This window comes from Pantherophis guttatus, chromosome 1 (genome assembly GCF_059756535.1).
Source record: "Pantherophis guttatus breed Tessera chromosome 1, ASM5975653v1, whole genome shotgun sequence".
Classification (NCBI taxonomy): domain Eukaryota; kingdom Metazoa; phylum Chordata; class Lepidosauria; order Squamata; family Colubridae; genus Pantherophis; species Pantherophis guttatus.
This window is the reverse complement of record NC_142063.1, coordinates 281,938,456-281,957,563: the sequence shown is the minus strand read 5'-3', so window position 1 is coordinate 281,957,563 and position 19,108 is coordinate 281,938,456. Positions and strand designations below refer to the sequence as shown.

General features: G+C 39.0%; 2 protein-coding genes across 2 annotated transcripts in view; one reads left to right on the top strand and one right to left on the bottom strand.

Annotated features, from left to right (window-relative positions):
* PRKD3 (protein kinase D3) overlaps positions 1-5,567 on the bottom strand; it is a 61,509-nt gene extending 55,942 nt beyond the window's left edge. The window contains exons 1-4 of the mRNA XM_060692403.2: positions 5,217-5,567; positions 4,520-4,587; positions 1,465-1,591; positions 1,164-1,231 (exon numbers count right to left, since the gene is read on the bottom strand). The gene's annotated coding sequence lies outside the window, so the exon portion shown is untranslated. The remainder of the gene's footprint in view (positions 1-1,163; positions 1,232-1,464; positions 1,592-4,519; positions 4,588-5,216) is intronic.
* A 65-nt stretch (positions 5,568-5,632) lies between these two features.
* On the top strand, positions 5,633-18,455 carry QPCT (glutaminyl-peptide cyclotransferase). The gene is made up of 7 exons (XM_034428183.3): positions 5,633-6,075; positions 10,406-10,552; positions 12,945-13,226; positions 13,318-13,497; positions 15,448-15,547; positions 16,014-16,130; positions 17,633-18,455. The coding sequence occupies exons 1-7, from the start codon at positions 5,944-5,946 to the stop codon at positions 17,779-17,781; spliced, it is 1,107 nt and encodes a 368-aa protein (XP_034284074.1). The 5' UTR covers positions 5,633-5,943; the 3' UTR covers positions 17,782-18,455.
* Positions 18,456-19,108: the final 653 nt, after the last annotated feature.

The window sequence follows — 19,108 nt, the reverse complement described above, 5'->3', positions numbered from 1 at the left end:
ATGATATGACTTGAGAATAATTGATGACTATAAAAACTGGAATATTGTTTAAATACCTATAACAATTGCAATAATTTGAATATTTTCAATAACTTTAATATTTTAATATTTTCGATATTTTTGATAATATATCTAAGCAAAAAAGAAAAGAAGATTGAAATAATATAGGACTATGAATTACAAATAAGAATTACTCAAACTGGTTTTTCTACAAATGGTATGGTTAAAGAGATAGAATTGTGGGAAATAATTCGAAAATTGTATTGTAGTCTTATTTGAATTAAGAACTATGTTTCAATGTTAAATTGCTATACTTTTGGGATTAGAGATAGGATCTAAATTTGGTGAAGTAATAGGGAAATAAAGATTTATTGAGCATTATACGAAGTAAAAAATGTGGGGAAGTTTTAGAAAGGGAAATAAGGTTTTGAAACATAAACATGTTTGACCTGTATTCTTAATAGTGAGGATTTAGGCTAAGAATTGTGAAATGTATTATGAGATATTAACTGAATTGAGATTTAAAATGGATTAATAGAAGGGTAATTGTTTTGATTAAGTAAATTTGATTTAATTTTTTTTAAGATGGTATTAGTTGAGATAGGTGAGTTAAGATTAAGAAATAAGTGTTATGGCAAAATAGAATATACAAAATTTTGTTAAAGCTGGGGAAAAAAACTATATAAATTGATGACCGGATCAGGGCTCTTTTCCGAAAAGATGTAATTTGTGTGTTGGAAAAAATAAAAAATAAAAAAACTTTTTGATCAGGTTAATCCAGTCATAATGTTTGTTTGGTGTTGGCTTAGTTTATTGTGTCAATGAAGCTAGTTATTATGAACTGTAAATTCAATTTAAAAAGGGTTAAACAGATTTCATTTAGAAGATTCGGTAAACCACGCAATGGATGTGTTTACACTATATACAAATTTTGGCTAACTGATACTATTGTTTCTTTTTGTTTCCTTTTTTATAAAAATGGAATTATGGTAGCCAACTCAGGGCACAGAGCAATCATGCATAGAGTGGGAAAAAGCTGTTTCCCTTGTCCCTTTAAAACCACTTTGTTATGGTAAATGCCTAACTGTATTGCTATCACTGGTACACAGCTCTGTAAGGGTTAACCAACCACATATCCCATCACCCCCATAGCCACTCCTTACCTCCCAGCCCCTCCTCCTGGGTATAATAGCTCACACCACAAGGTATTCCAGTTGTTCCAGATGCGTACCTGAAAGAGAAAGGTCCAAGGTCAGTGATCTCTGGCTCCATAAGGCCTAGGATTTATCTAGGTCTGCAATAAAGGAATTTAATTAAGAAAGAGAAGTCATCTTGTGAGTTATTGGGCTAGATCCATCACCTTGACAAGATGGTAGCAGAGGATGGTTGCCCATAGCTCCAAACGATGACTGAACCCAATGTTTGCCCTGAAGAAACAAACAGAGTACAGACAAGAGCACTCACCAAAAAGATGGCTGCGCAGCTGGCATCCAAGGACACCACAGTGGAGGAAACGACAGCTGAAAGAGAACAGGACTCCAGTCTGGACTCACAATCAGGTGAGGAGAGGTCACCTGAAAAGACCATCAGCCTAGAAGAAAAAACGACACAGAAAATAAACAGGTTTTAAACTCTCCATCCTGAAACTGATGGAAGCAAGCAACGATGAGGAAAACCTCATCACAGACCTCCAAAGCCTTCTCGAGCAGCAAGGAGCAGCAATTGAGGCCCCGAAGACATCCGAGGAAGAAACACCACTAGAAAGGGGTAGGCCACCCCAGTCCGATGACTTTGAACTGGCCGAACCCATTTTCGCGCCTTCTTCCCGGCGGCCATCTTGGAATGGCCCCCAACCAATGGGAAGCCAGGATTTGAATTCCCTGGCGCGAAAAATATTAGCGAAAAATGGCAAAAAATAATAGGTTGTTGAGAGTGTGGTTGCGCGACAGCTTCCCCAGTACTGGATGAAACATCGTATCTAGATCCATTCCAGTCGGGTTTCAGGCCTGGGTACAGCACGGAAACGGCATTGGTCGCGTTGGTTGATGATCTCTGGAGGGCTCAGGACAGGGGTTGCTCCTCTGTCCTGGTCCTGTTAGATCTCTCCGCGGCTTTCAATACCATCGACCATGGTATCATGCTGCACCGGTTGAAAGAGTTGGGGGTGGGAGGCACTGTACTAAGGTGGTTCTCCTCCTTTCTCTCTGACTGGTCGCAGTCTGTGTTGACAGGGGGCAGAGGTCAACCCCGAGGCCCCTCATATGTGGGGTGTCGCAGGGATTGGTCCTCTCGCCCCTTTTGTTCAACATTTATGTAAAGCCGCTGGGCGAGATCATCCGTGGTTTTGGGGTGAAGTACCATCAGTATGCTGATGACACCCAGCTGTACATCTCCACCCCGGACCACCCCAACGATGCCCTTGAAGTGATGTCCCAGTGCCTGGAGGCCGTACAGATCTGGATGGGGAGGAACAGGCTCAGGCTTAACCCATCCAAGACTGAGTGGCTGTGGTTTCCGACATCCCGATATAGTCAGTTGGCGCCATCACTGACTATTGGGGGCGAATCGTTGGCCCCCATGGAAAGGGCTCGCAACTTGGGCGTCCTCCTGGATTCCCGGCTGTCTTTAGAAGAGCACTTGATGGCCGTGACCGGGAGGATTTTTCATCAGGTCCGCCTGATCCACCAGTTGCTTCCCTTTCTAGATCGGGACTCCCTACACACAGTCACTCATGCCCTCATCACCTCTCGTCTGGACTATTGTAACGCTCTCTACATGGGGCTCCCCTTGAGATGCACTCGGAGGCTCCAACTGGCGCAGAGTGCAGCCGCGCAGGTGGTTATGGGAGCAACGTGGAGTTCCCATGTAACACCTCTCCTGCGCGAGCTGCACTGGCTCCCGGTGGTTTTCCGAGTGCGCTTCAAGGTTCTGGTTATCACCTTTAAAGCGCTCCATGGCTTAGGACCTGGTTATCTACGGAACCGCCTGCTACCACCAATAGCCTCCCACCGGCCAGTACGCTCCCATAGAGAGGGGCTCCTCCGGGTGCCATCAGCCAAACAATGTTGACTGGCGGCCCCTAGGCCCCAACCTACAATCTGGAACGAGCTCCCCCCGGAGATACGGAGGATCCTGGATCTGCGCACCTTCCGTCGCGCGCTTAAGACTTTTTTATTTCATCAAGCTGGCCTGGCCTAAATCTTCTCCCCTTTTAAATATAAATTTTAATTTGTTTTAAATTATGGGGTATTTTAAATTCAGCCAAATTATTTAATTCATTTTTAATCTATTTTAAATTTTTGTATTTATGTGTTTTATCTTGTGGCTGTTCACCGCCCTGAGTCCTTCGGGAGTAGGGCGGTATAGAAATTTAATAAAATAAATAAAATAAATAAATAAAAAGCCAGAACCCCGAAACAGACGAGGGGCACCCACAAAGTGACCACGAAGAGCAGGCACAACCCAAAGAAAGATCACCTACCGATCTCGAGGTGCAAAGGGCAATCGAAACCCTCACCACCGCGTTTGGCTCCGCTTTCAAGCTTCCCGCAGCAACCAAAAGCCGGAAAAGAAATCCTGGAAGCCAAAAGGACATCAGGACAGCCAACAACGACCGGGCGACTGAATCACAGCCACTCAGAGAAACTGTGCACACCAACAACAAGCGCCAGAGCCCGGCTACCTGCAGGAACGATCAACCGCAGGATTCGAACCCGCTACCCGCAGCACCAACTACGTGAGACCCTCAACTTACTGTCCAGGCACGTAAGCAAACCTACCATATCCCACTGGAATGCCATCAAAAGGCTGCTTAGGTACCTAAAATTCAGCATAAATGCGCAGCTCTGCCTCGAACCAGAAATATCCGAAAGACCAAAACTGACCTGTTACGCTGATGCTGATTGGGCTGGGGACATAAAAAGTAGGAAAAGCACTTCTGGCTATGTACTACTGCTTAACAACTGCCCCATTCATTGGTATACAGGGAAGCAGAAACTGGTAGCCACCTCAACCACTGAAGCGGAATTCGTTTGCCTATCCGAGGCTGCAAACAACCTGGTATGGTTCGATGACCTGCTCAACAGTATTTGGACTGAACCTTCATACCCAATAATCATTCACAAAAATAACAAAGCAATAAAAATATCAAGAGCCGATGCCGTAAGTCAACGGTCAAGGCACATTGATATCAAATGCAAACACATCAGGCAGTTCTCAGAGATAGGTTTCATTAAGGCCGTACATTGCGATACTGTGGAGCAAACCGCAGACATACTCACAAAGCCCCTGCCACATAAACAACACTCATACCTCGTGTCAAAAATATGTGTTTATATGTAATCTATGCATATCCATGTATATAACTTGTATGTATGTAAACATTGCACACCTGTATCCAGTTAGACATTTAGAGGGGGTTTTGTTATGGTAAATGCCTAACTGTATTGTTATCACTGGTACACAGCTCTGTAAGGGTTAACCAACCACATATCCCATCACCCCCATAGCCACTCCTTACCTCCCAGCCCCTCCTCCTGGGTATAATAGCTCACACCACAAGGTATTCCAGTTGTTCCAGATGTGTACCTGAAAGAGAAAGGTCCAAGGTCAGTGACCTCTGGCTCCATAAGGCCTAGGATTTATCTAGGCTTGCAATAAAGGAATTTAATTAAGAAAGAGAAGTGATCTTGTGAGTTATTGGGCTAGATCCATCACCTTGACACACTTGTTTTATCATATGCCTAATGCACTATTTATGCCCATAAGCAAGAGCTACCAGCTATGGGCACCAGCATTTTTTATCGCTTTAGATAGCAGCAAAGATTTACAGAAATCCTTAATGTTTTCTAGCATCTAGTAGGATTTTTGCAATCCAGATTTGATAATATACATACTGTGCTGGGGAAAAAATGAGAAAGGGACCCTTTGAATGGAAAAAAAAAGTTCCCCAAACTCAGTGTACAATCAATTGAAAGGATAATGATAGTGTACTAAAAGATAAACATTCTGTAGGAACTTATACTGGAATCAAAACTTATGGAGAACTTTTCTGCAATGAGGCAACCATCCAAACGAGTTGAACTGTAATTCCCAGCATGCCAACTGGGAATTCTGGACAATTCTTGCTCTCCAACCCATCAGAAAGGCACCAGCTTCCAGTAGGAGGAATTCAATGTGTTTGCTGAGCTGCTTGTAAGAGCTTTGCTAAGTAATACCGTTATTGTCGTCTTCTTTTTTTAAGTACTAAAAAGTCTCCCAAATTCCACATCCTTCCAATAATCTATAAATGTGTGCTGGTTTTGCAGGCTGATCAGTCTGAAATAGCAAAATAACTCGAGAGAAATACAGTACACGGCGCTTTGATTCATTACTTCGTGAGAATCTTAAAAGTCAAAAAAATAAAAAAAAATAATCATAATCACGAGGCGCCTCTCGCTGCTCACTTTTATCAGTGGGGAAAAAAACCTCTCCGGCGTCTATAGCATAGAAGGAGCCTCGCTCACTTTGAGAGGAAAAGACCAGGAGGAAACGGGGGAGCTGCCTTTCTGGCTGCAGCCCAAAGTGGCGGGATTAGTCATCTGTTGTCCTCCTGATGCTGCTGACGTGGTGCCAGGGACAAAAACGCCCACCCACTCCTGTGGGAAAGACGGACTGATTGGGATGGGAATTAGCATCTCTCCCGCCGCCTTACGTAGGCAAGGCAAGATAGAAACTCGCCGGACGCGAAGCCAAAAAGCGCCTCAGGAAGGCAGAAGCGAAGCGCCGCTGTCCCATCGTCCTCCCGCTCTCCAACGCTGCGCGCGTCGCTCCAGGCTCTTTGCTTGAATCTGCCTCCCTCTGAGGCTCGAGCGAGCCTCCTTCACCGGCAGCCGGGGTCGCCTTCGCCCCCTGCCCAGCCGAAAGTGGTGTGTGTGGGAGGGAGGAGGCTGCTTCTGCAACGGCATGGCCGGAGAGAGACGAGATAGCAAGGCGGCGGCATTCTTCTGCCTGGCCTGGGCACTCTGCTTGGCTCTCCCGGGCTTCCCGCAGCATGTAGGTGGCCGAGAAGACAGAGCGGACTGGACTCAGGAGAAGGTGGGTGGCTGGCAGCGTCCCCTGCTTTGTGGGTGGGTGCAGCGGGAGGCGAAGGGAGAGGGGGGCGCAGGGTCAATACAGCCAGGAGGGGACAATGTCTGTGGGGTCGGCATTTTTGACCTTTGGGGGAATGAAAGGGAGAAAATGTATCTGATTTCTTTTTGATGACCTATATTGTCATTATTTTTACTGTGAGCACACTGGTGCACATTAAGAATGAAATTCTGTTGCCTGCTCTCAAAAGAAAGTATATATCAACCCATACATATACATAACACACACACACACATATATATATATGCTACTGGTATATACATACATATATATACCTACACCCATACATACGTATGGACATATACATATGTATACACATATACTGTCCATTTTGAATAAAGAGTGGAAAGAGGAAACTTGAGAGTTCACAAGCTTAATAGTATATGGAACAAAACTGTGACTGGATCTAGATATTCTGCTTATTCCTTTTTCATGTATGATGCATGGGGTGTTGGGGTGGCTGGAGGGGTATAGAGACCTGAACTCTTTTGTGTTATACCCTTGTTCTATTGCTATTCTTATTTGTGGAGTGGCCAGAAGAAATCCGGTAGCACAATGTACGTCTTTTTTTTTTTTTTTTTGGGTAATGAGGTGGCTAATTGTATCATAAAAATAAGTGATCTGGAAGGCTGATGTACAAATAAACGCCTCTTACCCAGCTGCACTATCAGCATAGCCCTCAGGCATTAGAGAGGAAAATATGGTAGCACCCTCACCAACTAATGGGCAAAATCTGAAGGCACATGATACAGCAGCATTGCTGAAGACAAGAAATCTGAAGTGGGTCAGCACCTGATGAGACAGTATCCAAACAACAGACCTACTACAATTGAGAGGTCCTCAAATTCCATCAGGGGGAAAAAAGGGCAAAATTGGAACTTTCTATTGGGCAAATATAGTACTGTGATCCTATTTTTACAGAGGAGTAGATCCCAAGCTGATCAGTTGGGCAGATTCCAAGCAGAGCATAAGAATTGCACTCAATCAATTTGCCATGGAGGGAGGGATGTCTCCTGAGAAACTTGCATGGCCTTGGTCGACAAAGAATGCATTTATTCATCCTTTGTTTTGTATTTTACTCTGGCAAGCCTTTGAAGTTATTGCTAAAATTAATTAACAGTTGAAAGTCTTATGGAAGAGAGAAGCATCTTTATAAATTACTTAAATCCTTCCAAGAAAGTACGGAAGGTCATATCAAAGCCTGGGAGCAACAGGAGAAGGTCCCCTTCTTGCCTGAAAAAATGTGGGCTTACCTGCAAATCACAGCAGGTACATAACAGGAAATGCAGATCTTTAAATAAAAAGCCTAAAGCCTTTTTGTACTGATGGCTTACATTGTATCAAGTACAGTAAGCAACAACAAATACTGATGACTTTTCAGTACAATCATGATAAGATCCGCTCACTTTTCATACTCATTAGCAGCCTAATTCCTACATTTTGCATTAATTGCAACATCTGGATACTTCTCAAGAACAGCCCCACTTAAGGCCCCATCGTACACATCTCCTTAACTTTGTCTCAAAGTTGTCTCATTAAACATAAAGGTATGTCCGCGTAGAAGTGCCCAAGAAAAGAGTCAAAATCCGTAAAATGGCAGGTATGTGTTGCAATCAAGGCACAATGCATTTTGTATGTACATCAGTGTCCAATACACATGCAGAAATGATATAATTTCTATTGCAATATCTCACTGTCACCTGCCAAGCCTTAGCTGCAGCCAAGGGAAACAATTGGTTGATATTTTTCTTGCCAGAAGAAACATCCATCAATCAATGTACTTTAATTTACCCCATAGTAAACTGTTAAGACAGCAACCACCTATCAACCTCATTAGAGAAGCAGAGTCAAGACTGACTATGTAGATGCAGGCAAATTATGCTGGCATAACTTTGATCTGCTTTACAGACTGGGAAAAAGTACATTAAACCAGGTCTTCACATGCACCATTAGCAAATTGAAATATAACTAAGATAATTTCCCCCAAATTTGACTGGCTCCAAAAGAATGGCAGTAATTGTAGTTATGTCACCCATAGGAAGCACCCACACACCTATAATAATATCAAATAATGTTGGGAAATCTGATACGTGAAGACCACAAAGAGAAAAAAAGACAAATGGCCTCCATGGCTGGATTCTGGGTCTTCCCCCCACCCCCACCCCAAAAAACACAACATTCCTAATCAAACTTCAGCATCCTCATGTTGAAGAAAATAGGAGCAATTCTTTCTCCATGTTATACTGAAGAAACCTTCATTACAAAATATTTAAATAATCAGTCTTTTGTTTGGAATAGTGCCTTCTCAGGAACATAGCATTTGTTTTTCTTTCATTCAGATTAGAATAGTCATGAACTGATTTTTCTATTCAGTAGCTATGTGATAAAATATTTGTGTATAAAACATGTCAAAATTGTACTTTATAATGAGGATAGTTCTGAATGTTGATTGGATTTATTCTGCATTTATTTTAATTTACATTAAAAACAATTACCTTAAACTGGATCTATTTTAGTATAGATCCATATTATTGTGGTTTACATATATTCAATTTACCATAAAAGAAAGGTTCATGATCAGGCCGCCCATAGTGCATACCACAATTTCAACATCCCTCTTTTTTTACATGGAAATAGAAGAGATCTTCTTTGAACTGGAGGATTGCTCTACTTACCTGAAAGACTAGCGGTTTTTTAAATCAAATATTTGGCACACATAAGTAAATAGTTTATTATAGTCTTAGACAAGAGTCATACACATAAGAGCATCTATGAAATATAAGATCTAATGACTATAACTTCAACATATATTGAACTTTATTAACATCAACTCACTCCCTTAGAGGATAGCACATTGCTGCAAACCGTTGTTACTAGGTAACAGTTTTGCAGCTGTATATGTCAGCTTCGTATTTTTATCAGACAATAGATAAAGAATATAAAATTTGTCTGGGTGCCTGGCATTTTGCTAAGTAGGAGTTCAAATGGCTGAGTTTCAATATAAAATGTATAACATTTTCAATCAAGTCTAGCTCTCCTAGGTCCAATGACTGGTGTTTACTTATATGTACCACCTAATATAGTCAAAAGGGTGGCATCAAAGCATTAAAAAAGTCCAGCAAACTTTGTAATTTGGATTGACATGAATTTAGGTAGTTGACTGGAAAGCGACTAGATTGATTCTTGTGGAACTGTATAGTCTTGTAATTTGGCCTAATTTTGTATTGAGGCTCTGTGCAGGTAGTCCTCGATGTACAACTTTTCATGTGAAGTTACAACAGCACTGAAAAAAATAATTTACAACCGGTCCTTATGCTTACAACTGGTCCTCATACTTACAACCATAACAGCATCCCCACAGTCACATGAATAGTCATAATCAAATGTGGTTGTGGTTTTAAGTCAAGGGCTACCTCTCTCTCTTTCTCTCATCTCTTTATCTATCTAGCAAAGGAGTTGTTCCTTTAGCAGCAGCATGATTATAAAGCAATATCTTGTTTTGTCTTTCAGTGGATACAAACTGGCATTGGTAAATGCTTGTACTACTTTATCAAAATCATTTTTTATTGATTTCTATGCAACATTTTCTTGGCAGGTAAAATGGAGTAGCATTTCAATTATTTTTATTTTTTCCATTATTGTTTTTAACTACAAGCAATCTAATCTTCATTACTCTTACAAACTCTGTTGCCCAATATGCATTTTTTATAAGGCTGCCCTTAAGAAAAGTCTCTTAGTATATTTTCCAATATTTATGGGAAATCTATAATTTTAGCAGAATGCTAAATTTGCGATAGGAAATATAGGAAAACACTCATATGTGGAAAAGGATCAAACTGCATCTTACATTCTTCCAGTGCTCAAAGGAAGGAGATTAATGAAATCTCTCCATATACCATAAAATTAGCATATGCTCGAACTGAGTTTTAGGAAGAGATACAAAATAATCTTTGCTTTTTGGAAGAAATTAAGTAGCACCATGGCTTCCCTAAAGATTTAATAGAAATAGGAATCATTGTACTAATGTCTTCAGTCGTTATCTTATGCACAGCATGTGTATATGTAAAAATACCTTACAGAAATGCCATACATTTCCATGCACAGTATGTCAATAGATTAAAGTGTGTCTGGATAACAGCTCCTTATTGCTAGTTTTCATTTTAACCATAAAAATGGATAATAGCTATTTTATCTGAATATTTCCATCACAGATACAAAACAACATAAGCAATATAACATCTTCTCATTCTGATTTTTCCTTTAATTCTTTCCGCAGTATTCCCATCGCCCAACCATTTTAAATGCAACTAGCATCCTACAGGTTACCTCACAGACAAATGTTAATCGCATGTGGCAAAATGACCTTCATCCAATCCTGATTGAGAGATATCCAGGATCACCTGGGAGTTATGCTGTGCGGCAGGTAAGACAGAACAAGTTGTAACTACCAAAAGAGGCAAAATAATTGAGCAGGCATGGAGACGATAGATAGATAAGTACACTGCAATATACATGTCACAGAGGTAATATCATTGCAAGAAAATTTTAAAAGCCTTGTTAAATCAAACCAAAGGCCATCTAATCCACCTTTCTGTGTCATAATATGACAAACTAATGATTCTAAACAGGAGGTTTAGAGACAGGATGCACAGGCAATAACTCTTCAATTGCTTCCTCTTCCTCCACATTTTTAAGGTATGCTGCTTATTATTCAGGAGGTGGTATACAGGTGTATAATTAGTAACCATTAAATGAAACACAGTTAATGCTCCTGGAATGGAGAAAGTAATTATGTTGTCAGCATTAATGATAGCACAGGAAATAGCCACTAGCAACTAATATATTACAACTTGGAGAAGAACTGTATTTTCCAGTCATAAAATACAGTCACAAGTACGCAGGACCTTTATTATGCTAAATTCTGATCAATTGGAGATGTTGTCCAAAAATGATGGTGATTTTTCTTAGTACAATTAGAATGTGATGATATGTAAGCTTGATGATCTGCAATTTATGAAGCAAAAAAGGCAGATTAAACGCTTTCAAATAATATCTACTAAATGCTTGTTTCCTAGGAGACTGCTCTCAAATAGCTTAAACAAAAATAGTATCTCCAGTGCTGCAGTAATTAAACATATCCAAGAAAGAGTATGTACTGTATGTACTACTGTTCCTGGAGAAGATCAATACAGTATTTGAAAAAAAAGTTTATAGTAAGACAAATTTCTTTGATGTTCATACCACTGAAAATGACAAATTTAATTAAAGTGTCCCCTACATATTAGGCTTTCCAATCCTAAATTTATTTGCTGCCCATCTCATAACAAAACAGTTAGATAATTAGCATTTACAGACTACCACCGATATCACTGATAATCAACACCTATGATTATGTATTTCTGGAATTAATCCATATCCTAACATACATCTTCATTCTCACAGGTAATATTTTCTTCCCTTTTCTATCATCTCAAAATCTCTGAAATGTAAAGGTAATAAAATGCTGCAAAATGTTTAGTTTGTGATGGGATATATTGGGAACCTTTAATGTACTTAGAGCTTAATATGATGATACTTAGATTGTTGCTCTAACAAATTCACAAAAGGAAAGATGGCTAAAGTAAAATTCTTTTCATTGCCAGTGTCTTTATACATATACATATACATAATTATGTCTTTTGTAGCTTCATTCTGATTAGCAATAAATCCTGTTTTTCAGTGCATAGGTTTGATTTTATAGAAGACACATTTTTCTAACTATCCTTCAGCAATTGTAACCCTGTTACTTACAGACAAGTATCAACATGTTCTGTAAAATAATGAAGGCTCTCTTAGGCCTTGATTGCAGCAACTCTCGAGCTGCTATAGAACTGAGCAGCTGAGAAAACATATTACTAAGGAAACATCCAGAGATATATACTCAGATGGGGGAGCAGCAATTATATATCATTAAGTGATAGCAGCTGGGATTGAGAACCTCTTACTTTCATAAGTCTTTCTTGCATTTCAATCTGGAATTGCTGACTGAAGTCCATTTTTCTCATATTTTGAACAATTTCTATGCCTTTCATATTTTAAAAAGTTTCAGTGCCTTCTGCAATTATGACCACAAAGAAAATGTAATGAATATAGCATCTTCTCATCCTGATTTTCCTTTAGTTCGTTCTGTAATATTCACTGCAGAAGCACTCTTATTCTAAACTCATAATGGCCAAAACCTTTAGATTTGTCCATATATACAATTGCCTCTCTGATCCATTCCTTTACAACATGAGGTAATAGAGGAAAAAAGAGACCCCAAGATGGGGGTGTATGTGAACGTACCAGCATTCTGAAAGAATCATTCTCATATTAAAAAGCTTAAAATGAAAAAGGCGTAAATGCTGTATATTATCACATTTTCTTTGCCTGATGCCCTTTAGATGTATTTGATAGTTGTTCCTAGATGCTGCAAATAACAGGTGAGCTGGCGGAAAGTTATGAGAATTGACTGCATCTGAATGCACCATGTTGAAAAAGGTTGATAGAGCTTGCTCAGTCCAAAATTTTGGTTTGCAGTATGCAAACAGAATTCCAGCCTGAAACAGAAGATTTGTTCTGCTTCATTATCAATACGCCTTGTGAATGCTTGAAAAGGTCTCCTGAAGAGAAATGTATTCAAAGCTGTGAATGAACATTTTTCGAACAGTAGGTTTCAGGGGAAAACATTCATTTTCTTCAGGAAATTTGTTGGCACCTGCAGGATTGATTTGTATGGATTTACTTAAAACTTAACATTATTGATCACTCTTGATTTTTGGTTCTATATCTTTTAGCATATCAAGCATCGCCTACAAGGACTGCAGGCTGGCTGGCTTGTTGAAGAAGACACGTTTCAGAGTCATACTCCTTATGGATACCGCACTTTTTCAAATATAATCAGTACTCTCAATCCCCTTGCCAAGCGCCATTTGGTGGTTGCTTGCCATTATGACTCAAAATATTTTCTGCCACAACTGGATGGTAAAGTGTTTGTTGGAGCCACCGACTCAGCTGTGCCTTGTGCAATGATGCTCGAATTAGCAAGGTCCTTGGATAGACAGCTTTCTTTTCTGAAGGTATTTGCTTTTTCTTCAAGTTGCTCCTGCATTTACTGTGATTCTAAGTAAGGTGACACACTTTCCATTCTGTTTCCCACTCATTCCATAGCAAAGCAGCTTGCCACCCAAGGCAGATCTTTCTCTGAAGCTTATTTTCTTTGATGGTGAAGAAGCTTTTGTGCGATGGTCCCCATCAGATTCCCTGTATGGCTCTAGATCTTTGGCCCAGAAAATGGCATCTACTCCTCATCCACCAGGTGTCAGGAACACAAATCAAATTCAAGGCATTGTAAGTGAAAACTTAACAAATAATGGATGCAGAACTATACAAAGTTTTTGGTGTAACATTAATTTCCTATTTTATATATCATGTTTCCCCGAAAATAAGACCCCGTCTTATTTTTTTTGAACCCTGAAATAAACGCTTGGCCTTATTGCCGCACAATCAAAAGCCCGATTGGGCTTATTATCAGGGGATGTCTTATTTGGGGGGAAACAGGGTAACATTAATATCCTATTAGTCCAATTTTTAAAATGTTATGATTGGGAAGAAAGTTATACAAAAGGAAAAATTAGTACTTTAAATGGGGTCTTGAGAAGGGAAGTTGCAGAGTGCTGTATTATTGGGGGCTGTGTTGTGAATGGGAGAGAAGAAGTCGCCCCCAAGTGTATCTGTTAAGCATGAAGAGAGGAAGATATTCTTTGGGGGACAGGAGACCCTTACAAGGGACCTGCTTGTTTCAGGATGAACATACACACAAAATTGAGTTGCAGTCTATTTACTTTTAAGTTTTTAAGAATTACTGGCTTTGGCAGGCAGAACTCTGATGTGTGCAAGCACACCAGAACACTAACAAGAAAGTGAAATTTTGCCTGTGAGTCCAAAGCCAAATCAGATCATGGGCATATTTGCACCAGGGAGAGTCCAATGGTCCAAATGCCATGGAAAATAGTTAGACAGGTTTCAGATAACACATAGGACTGAGTGACATAAAAATGCCAATCCATGTTAGAGTAGATGTTCCCAACCGAAAAACCAACTTCTGGAAGTTGCATTATTTAATTAAGACAATTGCCATTTTTGTTTCTTGGTGTTCCTCTACTACACTCTCGAGAGTTCACAGCATGTTTTTAGGTTGGGAGGCTGCTTGGGATCAGGATCTTTGTGTTTTATGTTGTTCTGCATCTGTTCTGGATTATTGCTAGCACAGTCAGCCTTTGGTGCTTGATTGCTCCTGATTCCTGAGTCTGATATTCTTCTTGAGCAGGATCCCCCATGTCTGAGTCCTTGGATTTAGAGGAGACCATGTAGGCCTGAGAGATCTATCTTTAGAAACAGAGTTCTAAAGTTAATTACATAGCACATTCAAAATTTAGTAGAAATTCTTTTAATGAAATTAACAAAATAGATTCTGCTCTTATTTTTGTACTGATAGGCAATGATTGTTCCTATAGGAGCAACCTTTGTAGTAAAAGAATCACTACACCTAGCGCAAAACCAAGTCCCTCCTATAAAATCCCAAACTTTTCAGTTCTTTTGTAGCCATACTCCTAGAGCTCAAGGATATAAATAAAGAGCCATAGAATCTATGTTCTTCACCTTAAATATGCTTAGGGTTATGAAAAGAATTGCAAGCATGACTTTCTAAACTATCATTTAGAATAACCTTAGCACTTAGACATATACCATTTCATAGTGCTTTACAGCCATCTCGAAGCTGTTTACAATGTCACCGTATTTCCCCCAACAGTCTGAGTCCTCATTTTACTGACCTCGGAAGGATGGAAGTCAACCTTGAGCCGGTCAAAATCAAACTCCTGGCAGGATGCAGAGTTAGCCTGCAATACTGCATTCTAACCATGGTACCACCAACAGAATAAAATAATACAATCTGCAATGAAATAAAAACTAATCAGATAAAACAGACAAATAAAGGTAAAGTTAATTGATAAAACAAATACAGAGGTATGCCACTTAAAAGCAGTTGTCATCTGAAGTCTTTGTAAACTTATTAGTCAGAATCAAGTCCTTACTAATTACAGTAAGTCACACTAAGTTTGTGAGCAGAAGATTTCAATCTCAGTGAGATATTTATATTCAACAACATAAGTACAGAAATATAAGTATTTTGAAATACTTGTCTGGAATTGTCAACATTCACTGATTTTTAGACAGTCATTAATATTATTGAGAATGAGAATGGCATTTAAAGGACTAACTTTGACCGATTTCCCATAGGATCTTTTCGTGTTGCTGGATTTAATTGGTGCACGAAACCCTGTTTTTCCTGTTTACTTTTTGAACACAGCTCGATGGTTTGGGAGACTTGAAGCCATTGGTAAGAACATTTTACAGAATATACCAGTTCCACTAGTAAAGGGATATTTGCATCTTCTAGTTTTATACGGTAGAGTATTTCTAGCAATATCATTCTATCACAAGTGCTGCTATGAACATCTTTTCCCTTTGAAGGAGATGTTTAAACAAAAACTTGTGCATTACAGAAGTATCAAGAAATTAACTAGCCACATATACATATTTTTAAAAATCATTGTGGACTCTGTTGATTAAGATAAAAACAATACAAATGCTACCAAAACAGTACAATACAGATTAAGCAAAATATCTGTTCTAAGGCCATTTTCTGGGATATAGTAGCAATCATAACTATGAGTGTGCATTCATAAAGCATTGAGGGTGCATAGAATTATAAGGAAAACTCATTTTTGCTTCAAAATGTTTTAAACAGATTGAGAGCTTTTTTTAAAAAAAGAAACCAATTATTTGCTATTCACAACTTGCAGAACGAAGCCTTCATGATTTGGGTTTGCTAAATAATTATTCTTCTGAGAGGCAGTACTTCCGGAGTAATTTACGTCGATATCCAGTTGAGGATGACCATATTCCATTTTTGAGAAGAGGTATGGATTTTTAAAATGTATTTTAATTGACATACTTTCAGCAATATATGTAGAAGTGTCATTTATCTATGCAAATCTTTCTCCAAATTTAAGGAATTGTACAACATTCATTCTTATAGAGTCAGGTCTGGTCACAAACCCATTTTTCAGAATATGGCTTATTTTATTTTTGACAAATCATAATATTAATACAAGGAAGTCAGTGACTATAATTATGGTAACAGATATTGCACAATTGTTTCCTCATCCCATCTCAGATTGTAAATGAGAGAGAGAGAGAGAGAGAGAGAGAGAAAGAGAGAAAATGATAGGCTGAGGGATCTTGGATCTTTTTTTTCAGCATGGCAATACAAATTAAGGAAAATACATTGGCAATACAAATTAAGGAAAATACATATAATACTTGGTCCATCAACCAAGTATTATATAAACCTAGAAAGAAATGTAAATGAAACATTTAGACCAAATGTCTATTCAATTCACATATACAAAGTAATTTTGTCAAAGGGTATTGTGCCATACTTTTAAGTCTATTGCTCCAAATATTCTTCTCTAGAGTAGGGGTGCTCATAAATCTTGCCCTTTAGGGTATTCAGGGGTCCACCCAGGGCACATATAAAAAGAAAAGTTTATGTCAGATCATTTGCCTATGCCTGTAGACATTCCTGTTCTAGAGGTAAAAAGTGGATTTGCTATTTATACGCAGGACTTAGAATAGAATAGAATTTTTTTTATTGGCCAAGTAATTGACCTTGTGTGGCCAATTTGATTGGACACACAAGGAATTTGTCTTGGTGCATATGCTCTCAGTATACATAAAAGAAAAGTTACATTCATCAAGAATTATAAGGTACAACACTTAATGATAGTCATAGGGTACAAATAAGCAATCAGGATACAATAGCAATATAAATCGTAAGGATACAAGCAACAAAATTACAGTCATAGAGTCATAAGTGGAAGGAGATGGGTGATGGGAACGATGAAAAGATTAATTGTAGTGCAGACTTAGTAAATAGTTTGACAGTGTTGAGGGAATTCTTTGTTTAGCAGAGTGATGGCGTTCGGGAAAAAACTGTTCTTGTGTCTAGTAGTTCTGGTGTGCAGTGCTCTATAGCATCATTTTGAGGGTAGGAGTTGAAACGGTTTATGTCCAGGATGTGAGGGGTCTGTAAATATTTTCACAGCCCTCTTAAAAAATCTTTAAAAATGTTTATGTTTAAAGATACATCCCACTTCAAAATACTCTGTTATCCCTGATAGGCAAAATCTATTGTTTAAAATACTTTTTGCCAAAAATGATATGAATCTTTAAATGTTCTTACAATTTTAGCAGCAGTGGAGTTTTAATAATGTTCTGATATTCAGTAGACTAAACAATGAGATTACGACATTAACACCATCACACTTTCAGTTCATGTATTGTACAACATTGTTGAGAAATAACAGTTGTCTCAAAAGTTGGACCAACTCTTCATCTTATTGTTCTCTTATCCCAACAGGTGTTCCAATTTTACACTTGATACCTTCACCTTTCCCTAGAGTATGGCACACTATGGAGGACAATGAAGAGAATCTTGACAAGCCAACTATTGACAACCTCAGCAAAATTCTGCAAGTTTTTGTGCTGGAATATCTCAATTTGGGATAACTGTTACCCTTAAATTAATATTTTGTTCTAAACACTTAGCTCTGTTTAGGATTCTTCCAAGAATAGGCCTTTACTGTAGATATAGCAATCAGATCTCCTACTTTACACCTTGTCCATGACAAAAACTGGAAGATTGTCCATCTAGATTTTATAATGTTAGTGAAATTTTAATATTTATTCCTAAGCAACGAATACCTGGCAGTGTAAAAGTTAATGATGTTATTATGAGAAGCTAGATGTAAAAAAAAATCAAAATACCATTTTTAATTTAATTGACTTTTTCATTTAAAAATGAATGGGAAGTGTTTATATATCTTCGATGTTAACTTCTTTCTATTAATCTTTAATATACATGTTTCAAAACTTGACTAACGTGATGTTAAAAAGAACAATTAAGCATCTCAGGGTGAGAATCTGAACACCTTTGACCTGCCAATTCACACAGGTGCAGAAGTCAAGGGCTGCAAAACAAACAACAACAACAAAAAACTGTATGTGGCTTGTTTATTGCACTGCTATTTGAATGATTCCCAAATATGATTTAAGGTGCCAATGTTGTAGTCTTCTCTAGCTGTGAGTGCCAATAAAAAACAGGGAGTGACTGCCTGGACTACAATTCTGAACCAGGTATGCAAATCATCAATCTACATCTTATTAAATTATGCTGTAAAATATATATTGACTGATTGCAGTTTATCTGATGACTAGCTGAATACCTGTGCTCTGCTATGAAACTATGTGATCGGGCTTGATAAATCGACAGTTAGAGTTTGACAATTAATGGGTAGTTACAATTGGCCTCTCCTCTCCCCTTCTCTCCCTCAGGCTGGCACCATAAATCCTCTCCTCTCCCCTTCTCTCCCTCAGGCTGGCCCCATAGACCCTCTCCTCTCCCCTCCTCTCCCCCAGGCTGGCCCAACAAAAGCATCTCCTCTCTCCTTCTCTCCTTCAGCTTTGCCCCATAGAAGCCTCTCTCCTCTCTCTGACTGGTCCCATAGATCCTCTCCTCAACCTCAGCCTTGCCCCACAGAAATGTCTCCTATCCTATCCCCTTCTCTCCCTCAGGCTTTCTAGCCCCTTCTCTCCATGAGGCTTGCCCCACAGAAGCCTGTCCTATCCTATCCCACTCTCTCCAGTTATTTTCAAGTTGGGAGGGGGAGTAGAATGTCTAACTAATTAGCATCAGAGCATATTATAATAATATAGGAAATACTAATGCTCTGATGGTCATTTCGAAAAATCCTTTCTTAATGAGCACCTAGAAGCCAAAAGGAACATACCTGGCAAATGACACGTAGGCTTTATGGTTTTGGAGATTTTGTGATTA